General features: G+C 43.1%; 1 protein-coding gene across 3 annotated transcripts in view; it reads right to left on the bottom strand.

The window, feature by feature from the left end:
- The window catches only part of NTM (neurotrimin), a gene marked incomplete at its 3' end in the record, with an annotated part of 227,829 nt that overhangs the window by 95,378 nt on the left and 109,381 nt on the right, over positions 1 to 23,070 (bottom strand). For all 3 annotated transcript variants that reach the window (XM_083368626.1, XM_083368627.1, XM_083368628.1), the window contains exon 2: positions 756 to 988. In XM_083368626.1, coding sequence (XP_083224752.1) covers positions 756 to 988 — 233 coding nt within the window. The remainder of the gene's footprint in view (positions 1 to 755; positions 989 to 23,070) is intronic.

The following is a 23,070-nucleotide window of genomic DNA, read 5'->3' as shown; positions in this document are numbered from 1 at the left end:
CTTCCACAATTATTTATGAAGAGAAGAAAGCGAAATAATAAAACACTAAAACAACAAACAGACCCAGGATTGATTTTAAATACCAGAGGTTCAGAAAGGATAGGTAAGTAATTACTACTTTCCAGCTCCTATGATTTTTTTATAGCTTTGATTTTTTTTAAAAAAAATGTGATCGGCTTTGATGCATGAATTGCGAACCGACGCCCTAAGTTTAAAAGATAACAGAAAAACGCCAAGATTGGAAACACATTTGTTAGTTGTTTCGTGAGTACAAAGATGTATATGCTTGGAGGAGAACATTTGCTCTATTTTTTTTTGCCTTGATTGCTTTAAAAGGAAGGAAGGGGAGGAAGATGCTAGAAAAATGCTTGGGAATTTTTTGGGTTGCTCAGTGACATACATGGTGCAGGAGACGATCCAACTAAGCCTGAGGGAGAGGTCAAACACATCATCAGCCATGAGTCCCTGTGCATCCACGGCCTGAAGGGCAACTACTCATCTGGTCACAAGATTGCTGTGTTTTTCAGACTGCCACAAAAGGAGAACATCAGCTACTCTGAATTCTACAAAGGGACATGAATTCCCCAGAGCTGCTGCAGCAGCAGCTGGAGCACTAAATGTCATAGGAGCGCTTGATCTTTCTTTGAAGGTTCCTTGGCATATTCCAGAGTGTGACACCTTCTTGGATTGTGCGTCTGAAGTCTTTCCCTCCAAGGTGGAGCAGACCAGAGCGAGCGTCTCCCGCCAAGCCTTACCTTGCACAATGAGATGGACCCGTGAGGTTTTGGGGTGATTGTCCGTCTGTACTGAGCAAGTATAAGGTCCCTCGTCATACACATCCACGTCATTTATCCGGATGGCATAATGGGTTTTCGTGTTGGCAATTAGCTCCACTCGGGGGTCCAAACACCACTTGTCATTGCCCGCATAAAGAATACTGCTGCGGTTCAGCCACGCTACCCGCGTCACTCGATTATCCACAATGCATCTGAAAAAGAACGAAGGAGAGAGAGGGAGGCAGGGATTAGAACTTGTAAAGGAGTCTTCTAAAGGCAGCCTGATCCCCAAGCTTTCCATCCCTTTTCTCCCTTTTCCTCATTTCGAAGTCCCGAGGTGAGCAGCAGTTATCCGAAAGAACATAGACCAGCATTTTAGCTAGATCTAATGGCCGCATTCAAAATAAAGGTAGTCCTTGAATTACGATCATAACTGAGCGAGATATTTTTACCCCCTACTTTGTGTTATTACTGCTTCTAAGCCACCTAGAGTCTCTGTGAATAAGTAGGTGGCAATATAAATTTAATAAACAAACAAATAAATGCTGTGGGTCCCCTCAGCCAAGGGACGTCAGTTGGTGGGAACCAGGAGACCATACAGCCCCCGCCTTCTAGAATATTCCACATTTAGATATCAGAATGATCCAACCCTGTTGCCCTTTCATGAGGCTGTGAGGACTTGGGTTGTGCATTGGGGTCTGGGGCCCTGAATATGTTTAAGGCCTGGTTTCTTGTTTGTATTAACATCCATAGTAACAGCTTTATTTGGTGCCATATTTTGTACTGCTTTAATTGTCCTTAAATTATTTTTATGTGTTATGATGTAACAACACCCGGAGCCACTTGTTGACCTGGTTGACTACAGAAATCAAACCAGGATGACTTTTGCTGGATCCTTCCCAACTGTGTCATCAAAGTGGTAGGTGGATTAGGCCATACAGAAAAAATATAAAGAACAGAAAAGGCACCTTGGCTGCTTTCACCTATTTTCAATTAGCTGTGACTTCCTCAAACACGGAGCTTTTTCCATGCTATACACTCAAATTAGCTTGAGCTCACAGTTCCACCCACATACCTCGGGGAGAAATGTCATTGAACCTTGTGGGTTGTATGTCACAATCCTCAACTAACGCATAAGCAAAAGTGGCAATCACTTCCACAGAACGCTGCAAAGACAGTTTCCAACCACTCATTATTAACCTGTATATTGCACTGACTACAACATTAAATCCAGCCAATTACTTAGACCAGGGGTGTCAAACTCAATTTCATTGAGGGCCGCATCAGCATTGAGGTTGCCCTCAAGGGGGTGGGTGGGTGTGGCCAGGGTGGGCGTGGCCTACTGGGTGGGCGTGGCCAGCTCTACATCGTTGGCATCAAGGGTGCCTATGGGGGCCTGGGCAGGAGTGGGACAGATCTGAGGGTCTCTGGCAGAAGGAGGGTCTCTGGGCCAGGGCCAAGGCAGTGGGGGCCATTCCCTCACTGTTTCTAGGATGGCTTCGCGGGCTGCATGAAACCACTTTGCGGGCTGAATCCGGCCCCCGGGCCTTGTGTTTGACATGTCTGACGTAGACTATCATTATAACCAGCGGTGGGATTCAGCCGGTTCGCAACACTTCGGCAGAACCGGTAGCTAATTTTTTGTTGCCCAGGCCCAGAATGGCCTTCCAGAAGCGGCATCCACGCAGAGAACCGGTTGTTCCCCTATTTGAATCCCACCACTGGTTATAGCGCTTCCCAACTCAGCTTTTCACGGCTATTACTGAGAGTTTAGTTAGACTAAATATTTGTGTGGTGTTTTGTTTTTTTTTTAAAAAAATATTTTTGTTCGTCGACAAGGATAAAACACAAAAGAGAAAAAAAAACCAGAAAAACTAACATCCAAGACTTACGATAGAAAAAAAAAATGTGGGATTTTTTTGTGTACAAAAGAAAGGAGGAAAAAAAGAGGAAAAAAACCTCCAAATGTCAAAAATATCTGGGTGCTGAAAGATTAAAAAAAAAAAAACCAGTAGGTTCTCTTCCTCTTATATACAGGTAGTCCTCTACTTACGACCACAATTGAGCTGAGAATGTATGTTGCTAAGTGAGAAATTGGTTGAGTTTTATCCCAAGTTAAGTGAACCTGGTTCCCCGTGGACTTTGCTTGTTAGGAAGTTGCAAAGGGGGATCAGGTGACCCAGGGATGTTGCGACTGTCATAAATAGGAACCAGTTGTCAAGCATCTGAGTGTAAATCTCCTGATCACGGGGATGCTGCAATGGTCATTGAGTGAGAAAGATGGTCATAAGTCACTTTTTTCAATGCCGTTGCAACTTCAAATGCTCACTAAATAAACTACTGTAAGTCGAGGATTAAAGGGGAAAAGAAAAGATTTTTTTAAAAAGAACCAATGTAGAAAATATCTGGGTGCTGAAAGATTTTTAAAAAATGCCAATAGGTTCTCCTCCCCTTACGTAACAGATCTACAGATAATGACAAGCTTTCCCATCCTTATTTGACAAAAAAATAGCATATTAAATAGATATTCCAGCTGAGAGAATCAATTGTAATGTATATACGGGGGGGGGGGGGGGAAGAGAAAGGAAAAAAAAACGACAACAGTTAACAGGTTAGCTCAACCATTACACTAATCTTCACATCCTTCTGTTAACCATCTGTTATTGTATTATTATCTGTGGTTATATGTTTTAAATCCAAACACAGAGATACTATATCAATACAGCTCCACAGGCCACAATTCCACTTCCATCCATCTGCCTCCAAAGTTCTCAGATTTGAAGTTTTACCTTCCAAATGCAAGGTGCCACTGGGCATTTCTGCAAATGCAAAGAATTTGCCTGTACACACTTCTTTTTAATTGCACCGTAAGCAACCTAGACTCAAAGAGGAAGCCGCATACGGGAATATTCATAAATATTGCATTGTGTCATTTCCCTTTCTTGCGTGTCATCTATGCACTTTGTATTCTTGTTTCACATGTGAGCCTTTTAAATCAGATGAGTAACAGAATAACAGAGCTGGAAGGGACCTTGGAGGTCTTCTAGTCCAACCCCCTGCTCAGACAAATGGTTGTCCCGTCTTTTTTTAAAAAAAACCTCCAGCCACAGAGCACCCACAGGTTCTGGAGGCAGGTTGTTCCACTGGTGAATTTCTCACTGTCAAGAAATTTCTCCTTAGTTCTAGCTTGGTTCTCTCCTTGATGAATTTCCACCCGTTGCTTCTTGTCCTGCTTTCAGGTGCTTTGGAGAACAGGTTGACTCCCTCTTCTTTGTGGCAGCCCCTCAAATGTTGGAACATTGCTATCATGTCACCCCTAGTTCTTCTTTTCATGAGACTAGACATACTCAATTCCCAAAACCGTTCCTTCTATGTTTCAGCCTACAGTCCCATGATCATTTTTGTTGCTCTTCTCTGCACGCTTTCCAGTCTCAACATTTTTTTTTTACATCGTGGCAACCAAATCTGGATGCAGTATTCCAAGTGTGGCCTTATCAAGGCATTATAAAATGGCATTAATGTCATTTATTTGACTCATTTTTGGATTTTCTATGTGGCCTTGAATTCAAATCTTGAATTCTATTATTAAGCAGAGGTTGCAAAGCCTCATTTGGAGAGCAAAAATCTCCCAGCCAATGTATTTATCTTATATATTTTTAAGGTTTAAAACATGCTTCACATTTAACAACCTGCGTAACTCGATAGAAAGACTATGTTAACAGACCAACAACAGGAGATAACATCTGGGAGGCCTAAGATGGAGACTGAATTTTGTTCACAATATTCAATTATTTTTATGATGGAAATGTAAAGTGATTTCGGAGTTATTCATAGATGGATAATGGAATATTAGATAGACATCACCCAACTCAACAGAGTTAATGGTCTGCAAGTCAGATTGAGAAATCCAGTGAACCAAGTCTACTTCCTCCATATTGAAAAAGAGGGCAGCAACCTTTTCAAGAAGTTGCACAGAAATACTTAACTGTTACTCAAGCTGGCATGATTCATTCCTTTCAAAGGGGGCTTATATAGGGCAACTATTTGGTAAGGAGCACATTACTTCCTCTCTCTCTCTCTCTCTCTCTCTCTCTCTCTCTCTCTCTCTCTCTCTCTCTCTCTCTCTCTCTCTCCCTTCCCTTGCTTCCTCCCTCCCTTCTTCCCTCCCTCCCTCTCTCTCTGTCTCTTTATCTAGCTAGCTATCCAGATAGTCCAAAACTTACAACCGTTCATTTAATGATCATCTGAAGTTATAATGGCAGTGGAAAAAATAATCGATGAATGTTTTTCACACTTATAACCGTTGCAGAAACCCCATGATCATGTAATCAAAATTCAGCATCTTGGGCAACTGACTCATATTTATGATGGATACAGCCTTCCCGGGTCATGTGATCTCCTTTTGCCACCTTCTGGCAAGCAAAGTCAATGGGCAAGCCGGACTCGCTTAACAACCGTGTTACTCATTTCACTACTGCAGCGATTCCCTTAACGACTGTGGCCAGAAAGGTCATAAAAATGGGGCCAAACTCACTTAACAAATAGGCCCAAAGTCACCAACCGGCTTTAATGGCTAAGGTAGGATTAGAAGTCTCAGTCTCCTGATGATTGGTCCAAAGTCACCCAGCTGGCTTTGCGCCCAACTCACAATCTCCCACCACTCAGAATCTCCCAATTTCTAGCCTGGTGTCTTAACCACTAGACCCAATAGACTCTTTTGGTTATATTACAAGCCAGAAAATATCAGAGAGGCTCAACTACATGGAGTTCATAAGCAGAACATTCCCTCTGCTTCATATCACGGCCATCAAGACAAAATAAATAAATAAATCTGAGTTACCAGGGCCTCACTTTTTCCCAGGAGAGATGCATCAAAAAGATACACTAAGTGGTGTGTTTTTCTCCACATTGAGTCCATTTCTTTCAGCTTTTCTGCTTTAGGACCCGGGTTGATTGTTCTTTGCTTTTCTTGACAAGCTAAGCTCAAAACAGCTCCATCGTTTCAATCGGCAAGACCTCGGTGTCTTTGGCAACTGCTGGAGGAGCAACATGACAATGACAAGCTCAAAATTGATCACCGTTACACCAAACTCAAACAACTCACAGTCCCTTTATACCTCGATACTCCTGCACACGCACATACATACACACACACACACACACACACACACTATGAGAGCACAGTCGTAACAAACAGTTCCGCTTGTGATACCATGGTAACAAGGAAAAAAAACAAGCAAAGGAACACAAGTGTCATTTGAGAGTTTAAAAATAAAAAGGCACAAAAGCTTTTGCCACTGTGGCTTTTTTCCCAGGGGGGGGGAAATTAGGGGAACCCCCCCCCCAACATCCACCCTGTTGAAGATGACGCTCCTTGGAAAAAGGTGGGCAGAAAATGTAACTCAAATAATTTATCATATAGGACTTTCTCTTTTTTAGTTTTGCAGAAAATTGTCTAGGGGCGACAGTCGTAAGTCAACACTGTGGCTCTCACAATGAGCAACGGAGTGAAAGTGAAGAAGTAATCATCTCTGGCTTTGCTCTCATTTTGAACAATGGGCAGGCATATATTTAGAAGAGCTCAACAAGTTTGTTGAAACTTCTCCGACTGCTTTGTAGACTTTGGATTAACTGTCCCTCCTGTCTTACCTTTTTTGGAAGTTTCATCACGTTTGAAATTCCCCATTGCAAAAAAAAAAAAAAAGAGACAACCTGTGAAATTCTGGCAGGGAAAGCCAACTGGTAGTTCTCTTTAAAATCACATTCCTGTTTCTGAGTTTAAATGTAGAGTCGGCAAATTTTTAGGGCAAGGATACTCCCTGAAGCCTTTGGATCGCAGATTAAAGAGAAGAAGAAGCTAGACTTAGACAAGTGCGAACAAATGACAATCCAAGTAACAAAGCCATGTTCGGAAGCAAATGTGGGCAACATCTTTGTGTGATTCTGAGTCAGGTTCAGTTCTCCTATAGACATTCGGCATTGAAAACCCATGAAAGCAGCCCACTCAACTGTCCCTTTGTCAGGGGAGAAATCATTGTGTGATTCTGAGTCAGGTTCAGTTCTCCTAAAGGCATTTGGCATTGAAAACCCATGAAAGCAGCCCACTCAACTGTCCCTTTGTCAGGGGAGAAATCATTGTGTGATTCTGAGTCAGGTTCAGTTCTCCTAAAGACATTCGGCATTGAAAACCCATGAAAGCAGCCCACTCAACTGTCCCTTTGTCAGGGGTGAAATCATTGTATGATTCTGAGTCAGGTTCAGTTCTCCTATAGACCAGGGGTCCCCAATCCCCGGTCTGTGGACCAATACCGGTCCGTGGCATGGCAACAATCAGTCTGCACAAACAAGCAAAACCCCATCCACAAGATGCAGTCAGCACACAAAACCTCACAACCTCTGGTCCACGGAAAAACCTTTCTCCACAGAACTGGTCCCTGGTGCTGAAAAGGTTGGGGACCTCTGCTATAGACATTCGGCATTGAAAACTCATGAAAGCATCCCTTTCAACTGTCCCTTGGTCAGGGGAGAGATTTAAAGCCACACTTGAAGTGATCACAAGTTCCCCTTTTCCTCCTGAACATAGTCAGCAAAAGTTGCAAATCAAGATTCTCCTAAGTTAGTCTTCAGTTTACAACCAGGATTGGGCACCAGAATTTCTGCTGCTAAGCAAGGCGGTTGTCAAGTGAGTTGCACCGAATTTGATGACTTCCTCCCCCCCCCCATGGTTGCTAAGCAAATGACTGAAATTGCTAAGTGGATCACAGTGTTGTTAAGCAAGTCTGGCTTCCACCATTGGCTGCTTCTTGGAAGCCGACTGGGAAGGACTCAAGTGGTGATCACATGACCTGGGATGCTGCAAACCAATATAAATATAAACCAGTCACCGTGCATCTGAAGTTTGATCTATGGGGATGCTGCAACGGTCACAGGTGTGAGGAGCAGCTCTAAGTCGCTTTATTTTCTCTGCTATTGAACCTTGAATGGCTGCTAAATCAAGGACCACCTATACAAATCGTTAATCCAGTCTTAGAGGTTCCACCAAAGAATTTCTCAAGCCTCTTTTCCTATCCCTGTGCATGATAGGAGAATCAGCTATTTCTTAGGGAAAGGTAAAACATAGCCATCCCTAAGAAATATCCTTTCCCAAGATGTTCTTCCCTTTTATGCAAATTACTTCCACTCCAGGAAGTTACTTCCACTCCAGGAAGTTGGGCTGAGGGAGCTGGATTGTTCTAGCACAGGGGTGTCAAACTCAATTTCATTGAGGGCCGCATCAGCATTGCGGTTGCCCTCAAAGGGCCGGGTGGGTGTGGCCTGGGTGGGCGTGGCCTAGTGGGTGGGCGTGGCTAGAGTGCGTATGGCCTACTGGGTGGGCATGGCCATCTCTACATCGTTCGCATCAAGGGTGCCTATGGGGGCCTGGGCAGGAGTGGGACAGATCTGAGGGTCTCCGGCGGGAGGAGGGTCTCTGGGCCAGGACCAAGGCAGTGGGGGCCGTTCCCTCACTGTTTCCAGGATGGCTTCGCGGGCCACATGAAACCACTTCACGGGCCGGATCTGGCCCCCGGGCCTTGTGTTTGACATGTCTGTTCTAGCAGGATGCAAAAAGAACAAATAATATTAATCAGGCCTGGCAAAGGAGCAGAGCAAAATCTCCCTTTGATTGCTAAATTAAATTGTGTTTCTTGCCATCCGGGAAAGGGTAAAAAAATCAGCCGGAATAACTGGGTTTTTTGAAATCATGGCCAAGATTGCTACACTTTCCCTGAAGATCTTCAGAAAGTTTTCGGTACCGGTCTAGCCTTGGGAAAAGTTCTCATGATTACCTCTTTGTGCACTTCCTACCATTCAGTGAGAAAGATGTACACTTTGCCGCTTTTACGCAGACATTGGAGCGCTCATGTGCAATGGTGAGGTAGACGCTTCCGATAACACCTTGACACCAACTACAAGCTTCATACTGATGGAAGACAATAAAAACCTGCCTGGCTGCTAAGCTCACTCTTGTTCAGTATTTGCACAATGCACTGATCCATAAACTAACCAAATGGTTGCACAAGCCTAATGCTCAAAATGGGAAAAAAGAAGAAGTTTAATACTTATTAAAGTTCAGTAGAACATAGGTAGCTATTTGGTTCTTAACTGACCTGGTTACACGCATTTAATTCTAAGGCAGTGAACTCCAAACTTGGCAACTTTAAGGCTTGTGGACTTCAACTCCCAGAATTCCTTAGCTGGCTGGCTGAGGAATTCTGGAAGTTGAAGTCCACAAGTCTTAAAGTTGCCAAGTTTGGAGATCCCTTTTCTAAGGTGTGTCTGAAAGATGCTTAATCATATGGTGTAAGCCTAGTTTTTTGTATTGTTGGGGGAAAGTTTATTTCTGGTCTGTATAAGGGACGCGGTGGCTCAGTGGGTTAGGACACCGAGCTTGTTGATCAGAAGGTCGGCAGTTTGGCGGGTCAAATTCCAAGTGCCGCGTAACAGAGTGAGTGCCTGTTACTCGTCCCAGCTTCTGCCAACCTAGCAGTTCGAAAGCATGTAAAAATGCAAGTAGAAAAATAGGGACCACTACGGTGGGAAGGTAACAGCGTTCCGTGCGCCTTTGGCATCTAGTCATGCTGGCCACATGACCACGGAGACGTCCTCGGACAAGCGCTGGCTCTTCGGCTTTGAAACGGAGATGAGCACCGGCCCCTAGAGTCGGAAACGACTAGCACAGATGTGCGGGGGAACCTTTACCTTTACTTTTTACTTAAGAATAAGATACGTTCTGAGCCAGGGCCCAGAGGACAAAGCAAGGGACGAAAAGAGGGGGGAAAATAGGCCACATTTCTGTGTCCTTGTTGTCACCATTGTTACTCCCAAATCAGAGAACAAAGAACAGCATTTTTCACGAGTCCTCTTGGAAATAATAATGCCGCCTGATGATGTAGTGTCACTTTCAGATGGCTCTGGAAAAAAAAAAACTTTTTCTAAGGCTTCAACAGCTGACAGCTGGCGGGAACATCTCTAGAATAACCAGAACATTTTCAAATCCTTCTTACCCTCCTGTTAACTATCTAGAAGCACAATGGTGGTTTTTAAAAAGAAAAAAAAGAAAAGAAATGGACCAAAAGGTGACTCTTAAATTTGATAAGTCCAGAAATGTGATTATACACGCGATGGATTCTGGCACATTATGTTCTAATCTAAAAAAAACAACAACACAAAAAAATAAAAAAAATAAAACCTGGGACTGAACGTGGCATCTCATACACCTCTCTTCCTGAATGCATGTGACAGATAACTTGTCAAATATCACATTTCTCCATTATTGCCTTTGTGCTGGGAATGCGATACCATTACCCTGACAGAAAAAAATAACAGCAGACATTAAATGTGCAACAGTGGGCTCCCGCACTGCAAAGATGGGCTTCTCATATATGTGTCCTAATCTTTCGCGATGCCAGATTCGAGGAAATTGATTTCCAGATTAAAACAAACAAAAACAGTCGGCAATATTTGGACCAGAGCCCTGTGAGTTTCAGCAGCCTGGCTGACAAATCCTTCCCTTGATGGAGCTACTGTCGTCCTGTGATAATCAACATCTTGGAAAACTGGACTGCCTTGTGAATTTTAAAAGGGGGGGGGAGAGGGAATGACATCATCTTGAGAAAGGGAAGGGATCTAACTTAGTCTTTCATATATCCGTTTGGTAAACTCATAGTAAGGTAAAGGTTTCCCTGTCAGCCGTGTCCGACTCAAGGGCACGGTGTTCACTACCGTTTCTTGGCCAAGGAAGCCAGTGTTGTATGAAGACAATTTCCATGGCCATGTGGCGAACATGACTCTACACCAAGGTGCATGGAACGCTGTTACCTTCCCACAGAAGTGGTACCTATTTACCTATTTGCGTTTGCATGCTTTAGAACCGCTTGGTGGGCAGGAGCTGGGCTAAGGAACGGGTGTTTGCCCCAACACGTGGTGCTTGGGTCTTTTGCTTGGGCTGCCAGGTGACAAGCTTAGCCTGCTGAACCACTGAGCCGTCGTGCCTCTCAAATTCATAGTATCTTCCCCTAATTTTCTCCTTTTCTCCCCAGCTTCACTGGCTATCTCAACATACCTTTTAACAGAGACACAAAATCCAGATGAAGCTGTAAAGACTACTGTCAGTATTGCTTTGGCAGAAGCTGGCCTCAAGCTGATGTCTCTGAGAAGCACGGCTGACCCTCAAGAACTGCCAAAACCTTGAGCTTCCCAGCAAGAAAAATGAACAGTTGTATCTTGCTCAAAGTTGCTTTCTGTGAGATGGGAGGCCATAAAGATTTGATAAATAAATGCAAAAGATGAAAAAAGAAGAGAAGAGATGTGTGTGTGTGTGACAGAGAGAGAGAGAGAGAGAGGGAGGGACTAGAGGAGAGGAGAGGAGAGGAGAGGAGAGGAGAGGAGAGGAGAGGAGAGGAGAGGAGAAAAAAAATCAAGATGATCCTATCTTGATTCTCTTAGATATAAGAGGGGCAGAGAAGCACTCTGCCAGGTTTCAAGATTCTGTTATGATAAAAAAAGGTAAAGGTTCCCCCGCACATGCGTGCTAGTCGTTTCTGACTCTAGGGGCCGGTGCTCATCTCCAGTTCAAAGCCAAAGAGCCAGCGCTTGTCCGAGGACATCTCCGTGGTCATGTGGCCAGCATGACTAGACGCCAAAGGCGCACGGAATGCTGTTACCTTCCCACCGTAGTGGTCCCTATTTTTCTACTTGCATTTTTATGTGCTTTCGAACTGCTAGGTTGGCAGAAGCTGGGACAAGTAACAGGCGCTCACTCTGTTATGCGGCACTCGGGATTCGACCCACCAAACTGCCGATCTTCTGAACGACAAGCTCAGCGTCCTAACCCACTGATATTACGATATTATGATATTCGATAATAAAATAGTTTCAATGCTGTTTGTTGGTTTAGCAACAGGATGGTAAAAGCCTGAGCTAATGTCCATACTTAATATATTGTGTATCCCATATTTTCCCCTTGGAAAGTTCAGTGTATTTATATCCTATCTTTTCTCTTGAAAGCACAAAATGGTAAATATACAATCGTCATTTTACCACCTTGGAAGGTAAGCTTGGGCTGAGGGAGGCAGTGAGTTCCTGAAGACATTGTAGAAAGAGAGCGAGGTTAGTCTACAACAGCCCAAAATTAGGACTTTGGTAGCACCACATCACATTCTAGTCAAAGACCCTAGGCTTTCATGAGCTATGGCTTACTCCACTCTACTCCATGTATAGCAAAAAGTAAGCTGGAAGTCACAAAATTGTGTGCCTTGTTATTCAATCTGTACAGGTGCTACTAGACTCTTGAATTTTGATTGACCTGAAGTCAACCAATGAACTCTCTGGTCAGTTGGGGACTTCAACCTGAGTCTCCCTGGATGAAATCCAGCCCTTTAACCCTGAAACCAAGCACTAATTTAACATATCGTTATACACTGTGGCTTTCACCCAGTATGCACCAGTTTAACCTATAACGTTTCAAGGCCAGGGCTGATAAATGCCTGTGTTCTGTTAGTCCTCTCAGACACAACCGTCACCCCCTTTCCCATTACTTTCTCAGTTGTCAATGTTTCAGTGAGTGCTGAACTCTCTCAATTATGAGCCATTCTCCTAAATAAATTCTATGTCTGTTTTGTGTAGTTGACACTAATGGCCTGCAAATAAAGTCATTGCATCTCTTTCAATAACTGCAGAGATTGGGGGGGGAAGACAGGGGCGGCAAAAAGAAACCACATTTAACTAGGCGCAAAGCTCAGGCAGGGCCACGCTCAACCGCTGTGATCAGATGTGAGGCACTCAGATTAAATATATAATGGGAAATCATCATAACCGAGTGGGTATTTTTATTTTATTTTTTTAGTCCTAAATGGGTTTTTCAGAGAGCAAGGATGGCACAAAACGCTGGGGGTCAGGTTGGGCAAGTAATTGCAGAGCTGAGGAGTTGATAGCGCCAAAGAGGAACAGAATGTAGCAGTGCCATTCAGAGTACACAGTGCGAGGTGGCACAGCAGTTGCCACAAACCAAGGAGCACAGTTTTGTTTTTTTTTAAAAGAAGAATTCTACCCTCATAAAAAAGTGTGTGTGTGTGTGTGGGGGGGGGCAAACAATATTTGGATGAAACTGTGTTTATTCAAAGTGGAAAACCAATTGCATTCTTTAGTTGCCAAGCTTGCTTAGGTTAGTATTTTGAGAGGGACGGGAAACATGTTTATTTATTAAACATATTTCTCCGGAAGCAGAATGACTCTGGTCAGCTCACACAGAATTTTTCAAAGAGAAGACAGTAATCAACAGCTTGTTCTAGGAACTACCAAAGTCATTCCCACGAACACTGACAGGGCAAGCCACTTGTTTGAAGAAACAGAAACCCTGCTGCCTTCTAGCATTGATGTTGTTACCTAGTTGGGTAATGAAATGTCTGCAAGAAAACAATCTAGTGCACAGAGCACCAAGGATACCACAGGCCTCCTCCTCCTCCTCCTCCTCCTCCTCCACCACCACCACCACCACCACACCTCCAACCCCATTTCCTACTAGCACTGATGATGTTTGGAAACGAAATGTCTGCAAGAAAACAACCAAGCTCAGAGAGCACCAAGGACCTCAAGAGACAAATGATCTTGAAGTGATTCCTTTTCACCATTAAAGACCTGGAGAAGAATTCCACTGTGAGCTGGTGGGATGCAGGGAGTGTCAGATTTAGAATGGGCAATGGCCAACTTGACCAACCAGAGAGTCTAGTAGGCGTTCATCATAATCTGTCCTGTATTGAAAAATACGTCTTCTCATAGATACCTAACTTCACTGCCATGACAGACTCAAAAAGAGGAGAAAAACAAAAGAAAAAATAAAACATACTCCAATGTGATGGAAGATTCCTTCATCTGTAGAAACTGGATAAAGCAAAATTGTCTTGGTCCCTAAAAGAACTCGGTTTGCTTGTCTGCCTCAAAACACTAGCAAAATCTTAGCTGCTACAGAATTGATTAAAAACAAAACTCTGCCGCTTTGGGTCCCATATTCATGCCGTCATCTCTTCAGGGGCCCTGCTGCCTGGCTGAGTTCACTTTTTAATCCACTTATTTTAGATTTATATCTCTGGGATTCTTGGAGGATAGCAGGAAAACGTCCCTCACACTATGCATGTATGAATATTCGAGGAGAGACCCGTTTAGGGAGCTGGGTCCAACTTGCTCCATTATCTCTTATCACACCTGCAGTCGAAACTCACTGGCATATGTGTACTAGGAGAGCAGCAGCATCAACTGAGCAAACAAGGGATTTATTACAGAAATCAGCAGGGTTTGCATACCAATCTCTGGTATCAGAAGAGCAAAGGGATGCGGGGAGACGAGATGCAACACCAAAATCAGGTTAACATATGGCTGAGTGCCAGGTATATTCATTCTTTCAGGTCCCTCCTGTTTGATTTCCTGCCCCATACCACCTCCTGGGCACGTCCTATTAGGACTGAAAATATTTATCCTATGTATCCAACACCTGAGTCCTCCCTAGTCAATGATGATTAGGTTTCTTCCTCTTCCCTCCTGACTTCCAAATATTTGAAAACATTGGTTAAATCAAGCTCACCTTGATACCACTGAGAGGATGGTGTTTACCTGAGATGCAACATTTGAAAAGGTTAGGACGAAAAGTGCTGCAGAATTGAACTTTGAAGGGAATCCTAATCATTCTTTGGAGGGGGGGGAACCCAAACAAGCAAATGACCCTAAGCAAGTTTCTCACTGGGATTATCACCATTCTCACTTGGAGAATAGAAATGAGACATCTTAGTCAAGGGCTGCCATTTTGGAATCTCCTTTGGTGTTTTTTTTCCACTTAAAATTCAAGATAGATAGATAGATAGATAGATAGATAGATAGATAGATAGATAGATAGATAGATAGATAGATAGATAGATAAGATCTGGATCTGGATCTGGATCTGGCTGGCTGTAGACCTTTACCTTCTTCATAAGTGCGTTGCCAACAAAGGGTGAAAGAACAAAAGGAAGAAGGGCCATTTTCACATTCTAATTTCATCCCCTCCTTTCATTCCCCCCCTCCCCATTCTGCCCTTGAGGACATCATCCTTAACATATATTTCATTTCACAGCTGCATTATGGAACCACAGAATCCCGTGAATCCAATTTAAGAACAGATTACCTCCTCACTTACTTCATTTGAAGCAATTACATGTTAATTTTCATTGAGTCAAGCCTAATGCATACCAATCTGAGGCTGCAAATCTCATTTGAATACTTCAGACAGAGAGAGAGCCTTTCTGGGTCTCTGGCTCCCAAAGTTCCCCATTAAAAGGGCCACCTCCTATTCCTTCTCCACAACTTCTTGTTCTCCATCACCATTTTCGTCTTCCTTTGCTTTCCTTTGCTACTGATTTACTGTTTGCCCCTTCTGTTTGCCAGCATGAGGCTTTCTTCCTCTTCCCAAAGATCATTTCCAACTAGCTAGTATAACTCCCAAGATTTTGTGTGTTTGTGAACGCTACGAGGGCAAAAGTTAATGACTCCCGATTAATTGAGCATGGCATATTCACAAGCATTCACAAGCATGGAAGACTTGGAAACTCAGAGGTCAGGCCCTATTCCCACAGTTGTTGGGAAGACCTGTGTCACAGATTCAAATTGAACGTAGCAATAGCAATAGCACTTAGACTCATACACCACTTTACAGCATTATGGAGTGGTGTATAAATCTACAAAGCGGTTACGATGTCAGCGTTTTGCCCCCAACAATCTGGATTCTCATTTTACCGACCTCGGAAGGATGGAAGACTGAGTCAACCTTGAGCCCCATGAGGATCGAACTCCAGACTGTGGGCAGAATTAGCCTGCACTATTCCATTCTAACCACTCCACCACCAGGGCTCCTATATCTTTTATAATACCATAAGCAACTGGATAATAAAACCCCTTATGGTACCGTTTTAGATTCCTTTTCTATATATTTTCATTTCATTATTTTGTACCTTGCCCTTTTATTTCTTGCATACATTTTGGGTCTCTGTTGGCTTATAGGTAAGAGTGCAATGGAATGGTAGTCTCTTCCCTCTCAGAATAAAATGCTCCTGGCATTTTGGCTTTCCCTGAAAAGGAAGGTGCTTTTTCATCAGGACGGCTGTCATTTTTCTGTATCCTTTTGCCTCTAAATGATGGCCTTAAAAGAAAAAAAAGCCATTTTAACTTTGCACTCAATCTCCAAGTAGGTCAGAAGTACCCTGAACAAATTCCTTTGTTTTCATAACATGCCTCTTTTTCAGGTTAAAGGAGAATCTGTAAGCCAGTGTTAGTCAGCTTAGAAAACCCTGCTTCGATACACAATGTACACTGCAGACAATTACGCTCACCCACTCGCCATGGAGGAACAAATACATCGATGGGATTTGTCTTCGAAAGAGCTGGTGAACTTCTATTTTATCTATTCTGCAGCATGGAAAATAAACAGAAGAAAACCGAGCAACGTCCTGCTGAGCTACTGATGCAAGATGAGCAGAGGAAAGCAAATGTCACCTAGCCAATCGACAGTGGATCCCTAAGGTCCAAAGTGGAATTGTCTAGACATGGCACATAGCTGACCATAATAAGAGGCTAGGAGAGCACCGTGCACTAGGAGAGAAACAGGCTGATAATCTGAAGCACGCCATGGGGGCTTGTTGACATGCTGTTGCTGTGCATGAACTCCCCTCCTTTATTCTATACAAAAGTTCTCAGGGATAATCTAGCTCAGGGGTCTTCAAAAGGAATTTATTTAGTGGCTCTTTTATGACGTGGACTTCAACTCCCAGAATTCCTCAGCCAGGAGTTGAAGTCCACAAGTCATAAAAAAGCCATGTTTGAAGAACCCTAATTTAGCTGGCTTGTCATCTAGGAAAACAAAGCATCTCACAATGTCTGAAGGGGTCCTCCCTCTCCTTTTCAGTGGGGGCTAAAAGGGGACTGAAGTAAACAGACAGACTGAATGTTACTTTGGTCATTGGCCACCCAAAGTACCATCAATCAACTCCCCTCCTTTATTCTATACAAAAGTTCTCAGGGATCTTCAAACGTGGCTCTTTTATGACGTTCAAAACCTACAGGTCTCTTCCATACATCAGACAAGGTTTGTTTATTGTGAGCCCTTTCTGGATATGATATGCAGGAACCTTCAGCATGTAAAATAGAGGTCTATCATTATTATAGTCAGCTGAAGATGTATTTTTAACTCCCTGTAAAGAAGACAGCTGGTGATTGTGTAGATCAATTCCCATTATTGTAATCATTGGCCCAGCATTGGAGAGCAGCAATATCTGAAAAGTATTGGGGTCCTCAGTTACCAGTTTTTTGGGGGGAATAAATATTCCTTACCAAGGTCTAGTATTGCAGCTGAAAACATTGTTTCTATGTTCTGTTTTTTTCTCCTTTTCTTGCTAAGTTACAATATATGCCTTAGCAACACAACGTCACCAGTTTTCTTCCATCGCTTTCACGTCCGTCCTTCACACATTTCTGATCTCTCTCTAAGGTCTTCTTTAGTACCTTTGAAAGTATTTGAACACTGTTGCATTTTGCTCTCAAATCCTCAGACAAAAGGCTAAAACTTCTCTCTTCCTTCCCCGTACATGCCGCAGTGGAATAACTGATTTGTTGTTTTCATTCATACAACCTGTTTAGATTAATAACTGTGAAGATATTTGTGCTCTGTTATTATCTGTGTTTGTAGACAAAGGCCAGAATGCATCTATAAGAACCCACTTATGAAAACAAAGAGATAACTCAACTCACAGTTGAGAAATAAACCTAATCTTTGAAAGAGAGGAGTGATACAGAACCATTAATTCAACATCTACAACTAACAACACTCAATGAAAGATAAAATTACTTCATAACGGTTTCAAACAGCCTTGTATGAAACCATTGACATTTTTTTAGGTAGGGATTTATTTTATTTTATGCTGTCAAATCAATATCAACTCATGACATTTTTCAACAGTCCACAAAAAACATTGGGAACAGTGAAAATGTATCACATGGCACAGGCTGGATTCCCAGTTGTGTCATGCCATAGTGCAATTTATTTTTTATTTTATTTTTTAATCCCATTTATATCCCGCCCTTCTCCGAAGACTCAGGGCGGCTTACAATCTAAAGCACAATGTGCTTAGCAATAGGTTATTGGGTCCTGCCAGTGATTTAAGTGTATTGAATTCCATGGACTCTTATCTACCCCCAATTTAGTGCTGATCATTAGTTGACTAGATTCTTGTGCACAGGCTTAAGCAATAAATCATCTTAACTGGAACTTAATGGGTGGTCCTGATTCTTCACGTCATCATACCCATCACTATTCAACTGAAAATGTCAACCAAGGTAGTTGAGATCTTCTGCATGCACAGGATGAGCACTACCATTGAATTATGACCTTCCCAGGCAAAGGCAATATTATCTTCTATCTCATACTATTTTATTTTTATTTTTTTTTATTTTTGAAAAATAATGATATTGGGAAAGAGAAGTAGCTTGATGCAGCATAAAGACATCCTTTGTCACAGTACCTCAATAGGAAAAGAGTTTTGATTGGAAACAAATATAAATAGCAAACTAATGGAAACACTTCCGTGACAAACATATCTGAGCAACAGGCAGATAATACAACAAGAATTCAGAGAGAGGAGACCTTCATAGGGGACAAACTGATCATTTCCCTCTGCAACTTTAAGTTCTTTTTTTACTGACATGGAACAACATATTTGTACAATGAAAAAAGTAACCTTGGAGAGCAGATAATTAGTACTAAGGTCTTAGGGATGTTGTGGGCTAGGATACATGCTGACCTGTGTGTGTGTGTGTGTGTGTGTGTGTGTGTGTATTCAGGTTTAATATTAGAAGAAATTTCGTGATAACCGGTGTGGTTAAGCCAGGTGTCTCCAAATTGCAGGACTCTGGAAAACTACTAATGAGACCTCTCTTTTGTTTCGTTATGAGAAAAACATAAAATAACTTTAATAAAAATATAATATGCAATTAGTCCTTGACTTATGACCACAGTTGACTCCAAAAATTTCAGTTCTTAAGCAAGACAATTGTTAAGTGAATTTTGCTCCATTTTATGACCTTTCTTGCCACAATTGTTAAGTGAATCACTGCAGTGGCCCAATTAGTAACACTGGTTGTTAAGTCAGTCTGGCTTCCCCCACTGACTCGGCTTGTCAGGAGGTCACAAAAGGGGATCACAGGATCCCGGGACACTGCAACTGTCATAAATAGGAATCAATTGCCAAGCAACTGAATCTTGATCACATTACCGTGGGGACGTAGCAACAGTTGTAAATGTAAAAAAAATGTTCATAAGTCCCTTTTTTTTCAGTGCCCATTGTATATGTGAACGGTCAGTAAATGAAGTGTTGTAAGGCAAGGACTATCTGCAGCATTAATAATAATAGGTGCCTTGGATACAATCCCAAAATAACTGGAGCACTACTTGAACACTATTGGCATTGACAAAATCCCCACCCATCAATTGCAGAAGGCAGCTTTGCTTGGAATAGCTGACATCCAGCGATGATACCTTCCACACCACCAAACAACAACATCTGCCTATCCCAGGTCCTTGGAAAGGACTTGACAGGTGGATAAAAATGCCAATCCAGTCTGAACATCTGGCTGACTGTGCGACAAATGATAATATACAGCACAATTATTCTTGTTATCACTTGCATTGAGTTTCCCTCCCAAAAAGCCGGGCATCAGGATTCACATAGTAACTTAACAACACATCCATTGAGGTTTAGGACTGACAATGGGAGAGTTTGACCTTACGTATTTTCTAATGTCAAAATCTCAATTACGGCAGGGGCAGAAATCCCCAGAGTCTCCATGCCACAACAATGCTCCTCTGTGTCACATATTTGCTGGAAAATTTCTACCAATCAGGAGTCAGATCTAAGAAAATGGTTTTGGTAGCTTTGAGAGGGGATGATAGTTATCATTTGCGAGTCCCCAAATCAAAGCTCCCAGCAGAATGCAGGAAACAAAGTCATAAAGTTTGGGCAAGAAGCTTTCTGAGATATATTTTTCAGGGGTGGGGAGTGGGGGGAGAGAAGTTAGTCAATACTTTAACTCTGAGAGGAGCACACCGGTATCACCTTTCCTCTGTGCAATCCACGATGCTAAATCCAGAGACTGAATTCAGTCATTAAAGTGTGAAGCTGGGGGATTTTTAGACCTGCTCTGAGCACAAATCTCAATAAAGCCTTAACTAAGGAGCTGCTGCGATCGGTGCCTTCAAAATAATTATCCTTCTGAAGTTCACGTTTAGCAGCTCGGCAGCTGCAAGGCTGTTGATATGAAATACCACCGTCGTAGTGGAGAGAGATTGGGGCTGCTCCTAGGATAATTCACAGCCTGGATCTAAACTTTATTTCAAGCCCTCACGGATCTTGGAGCATCAGCTTCAAATTTGGTCCTTTTAAGACTTGTGGACTTCAACTCCCAGAATTCCTCAGCCGGGCACGCTGGCTGAGGAATTCTGGGAGTTGAAGTCCACAAGTCATAAAAGGGCCAAGTTGGAAGACACTTTCCCCCCCCCCCCGCCGTTCTAACTAGTGATGAGGAACTGCCAGAATAAAATAGGCTGTTAACATTATCAACCAGAGCGACTGAACCTGCCACTGGTTGGAAGAAGGGAGTGGGAGAAATGGTGCAGTCCTACAAAAATAAAGATAGAAGAGATAATCTAACAGGGTAACAGAGTTTGGAAGGGACCTTGGAGGTCTTCTAGTCCAGCCCCCTGCTCAGGCAGCATGATTCAAGAGAAGCATACCGGTAGTATAAGAACCCATTCCAATTCTTCTGCAGGGCCAATTTGCCTTGTGCAAACTACCCACTTCCTGAAACCAACAAGCTTTTGCTATTCAAGTTGGCGTTGTTGTGCTGAAAAGGAATGAGACAGACAGGGGTTCAGTTTATCCAAGAATCTGCAGTTATACTATCTAGAGGGATGTTTTGCCAGGAATGTTGTTAACAGTGGTCTATTCCCTGCTAAGCCCCCCACTCCCTCCCCCACTGAGTAGAGCCACTTACCTGTCTGCTGGGAAGGAAGGGAGTGAGGGAGGGAGGGAGGGGAAGGAAGAGAGGGGAGGGGAGAGGAGAGGAGATGAGGGAGGGAGGGAGAGGAGAGGAGACATTTCTGAGGCTCCCTGCAAGATTCCCACAAAAAGTCACTTCTGTTCCCACTGCTATTTTGCCTGCTCTTGCTAATTCTGATTCTCTGTTTAGGTAAGGAGCTATCTCTGAAACACAGATTGTCTAGCTATCTCTTAAAGTTGAGTTGTTGAACAGATAGAATCTCCTTTATTATTGGGTAGCAGATCTTTGCCGGAAGCAAAGCCATTTTCATTTATTTTTTTTAAAAAATAATACGCTTCATTCTCCATTCAGATGGCCGATCACTGTGGCAAGATGGCAAAAACTAGGACACATCTCAATCTATTCATTGCATCTAAACATTCCTGCCTGAACAGGGGATTGGACTAGATCAGGGCTTTTCAACCAGTGGTACGGGTACCACCTGTGGTACACTGACACCTGGCAGGTGATACACGACCATCCTAGAAAAGTGGTACGGGGGAGGGGAAAGAGCTGAACCAGTGGCAGCACTGCACAAGCCTGAGCGAGAAATGGCTGGAGCTGCAGGGCTGTCAGGGCTCAGCAGAAGCACCAGGATCAGTGCCGCTTTCCAGCTGATTGGCGCTTCTTCGGGACTGTGAGCTGGAGCTTGGCACGGATCCTGGTGCTTCTGCTGAGCCCTGAAGAAGCACCAATCATCTAGAAAGCAACACGGATCCTAGTGTTTCTGCTGAGCCCAGAAGAAGTGCCAGTCAGCTGGAATGTCGCAGCATCTCCAGGGTCTTGTGATTTACATTCAGATGCTTGGCAATTGATTCATATTTATGACGGTCACAGTGTCCCAGGGTCATGTGAAGTGACCAAAACCTGCTGCAACCACCCAGCAGATGGGGGGGGAGAAATAAAAACCAAACACCTCCCACCCCACCCCTGCTACCAATCCTCAACAGAAATGCTCACAACAATGGAAACCTCAGACAGGAGGAAGAGCGCCGCTGGGTGGGCAGGTATGTGTCTTGCTCGGCTGTGGCTTGGGGGGCACTTTTTTCAGCACCATTGTAACTTCAAACAGTCCTTTTTTTTTGGTCATCAGGTTTTTGACACCTTGCTAGGCAACTGGTGGTACTCGGATATTGCCATATCCTAAAAGTGGTACAATGGGTGAAAAGGTTGAAAAGCCCTGAACTAGATGACCTCTGAGGCCCCTTCCAATATCATCATCATCATCATCACCACCACCACCATCATCATTATTGTTGTTGTTTTGTTGTTATTGTTATTATTGTTGTTGTTGTTATTGTTATCTAGAAGAAGCTGCTGCATATTTTTTTTTCTGTCATGCCACTCACAAATCTGGACTAATTGTCTCAGCCCTATTCTTTCTCCTATTTTTATTGTGGCACTGGTCCATCAACAAAGGGGGAAAAAATACAGTATGCATTTTCAGCAATTAGCATCACAATAATGTTGCTGCTTACTTATTTGAAGTTTTCTTGCCTTCCCAAAAGCAAAGGAAGAGATGGAGAAGAAAGAAGAATCACACACCTGCATTATAAGGTTTAATGGGAGAAACCACCAGTCCCTAAAAAATGCTTTTAAGGAACAATGTGTGCTAATTATAATCTTAAACCTTCTGCCAGGCCAGAAATAAAATAATATAAAATTGAACATGTCATGCAATTGGTCTGTCATGGCAGGCTTATGATTACATATCAGCGCTAAATGCTTTAGATGCGAGGTTCAAGAGACGTGATTGACTTGCTTGCTCTAAGCAACTAAGAGATGGGTGAGGATATGTTGCCATAGTTTTACTCTCCGCTTCCATTTAAGTGACTCAGTAGCTTTGGCTCAAAATGCTGCTTCGCCAAGCCCCCGGCAACCATGATGCTCATTAAGTAGGGAAAGAGACACCTCCAAACATAGCTTGCTAAGAATTAAAAGGACAGATTCCTCTCACTTTTTGGCAGCCGAAAAGGATGCAATGCAGAAGAAGAATCAAAATAAATCTGTGCTGCCTCCTAGCATTCAACAATTCATAATCTTAAAATTTAAGAATCAGGCTTAGGAATAAAACATATGGCTCCACGGAGATTAAAGAAAATGTAGCCCAGAGGAGAAATTTCAGGAGGGAAGCCACTGCAGTGAT

Source organism: Vipera ursinii, assembly GCF_947247035.1.
Source record: "Vipera ursinii genome assembly, chromosome: 8".
NCBI classification, from domain to species: domain Eukaryota; kingdom Metazoa; phylum Chordata; class Lepidosauria; order Squamata; family Viperidae; genus Vipera; species Vipera ursinii.
This window is presented reverse-complemented; position numbering and strand designations above follow the sequence as displayed.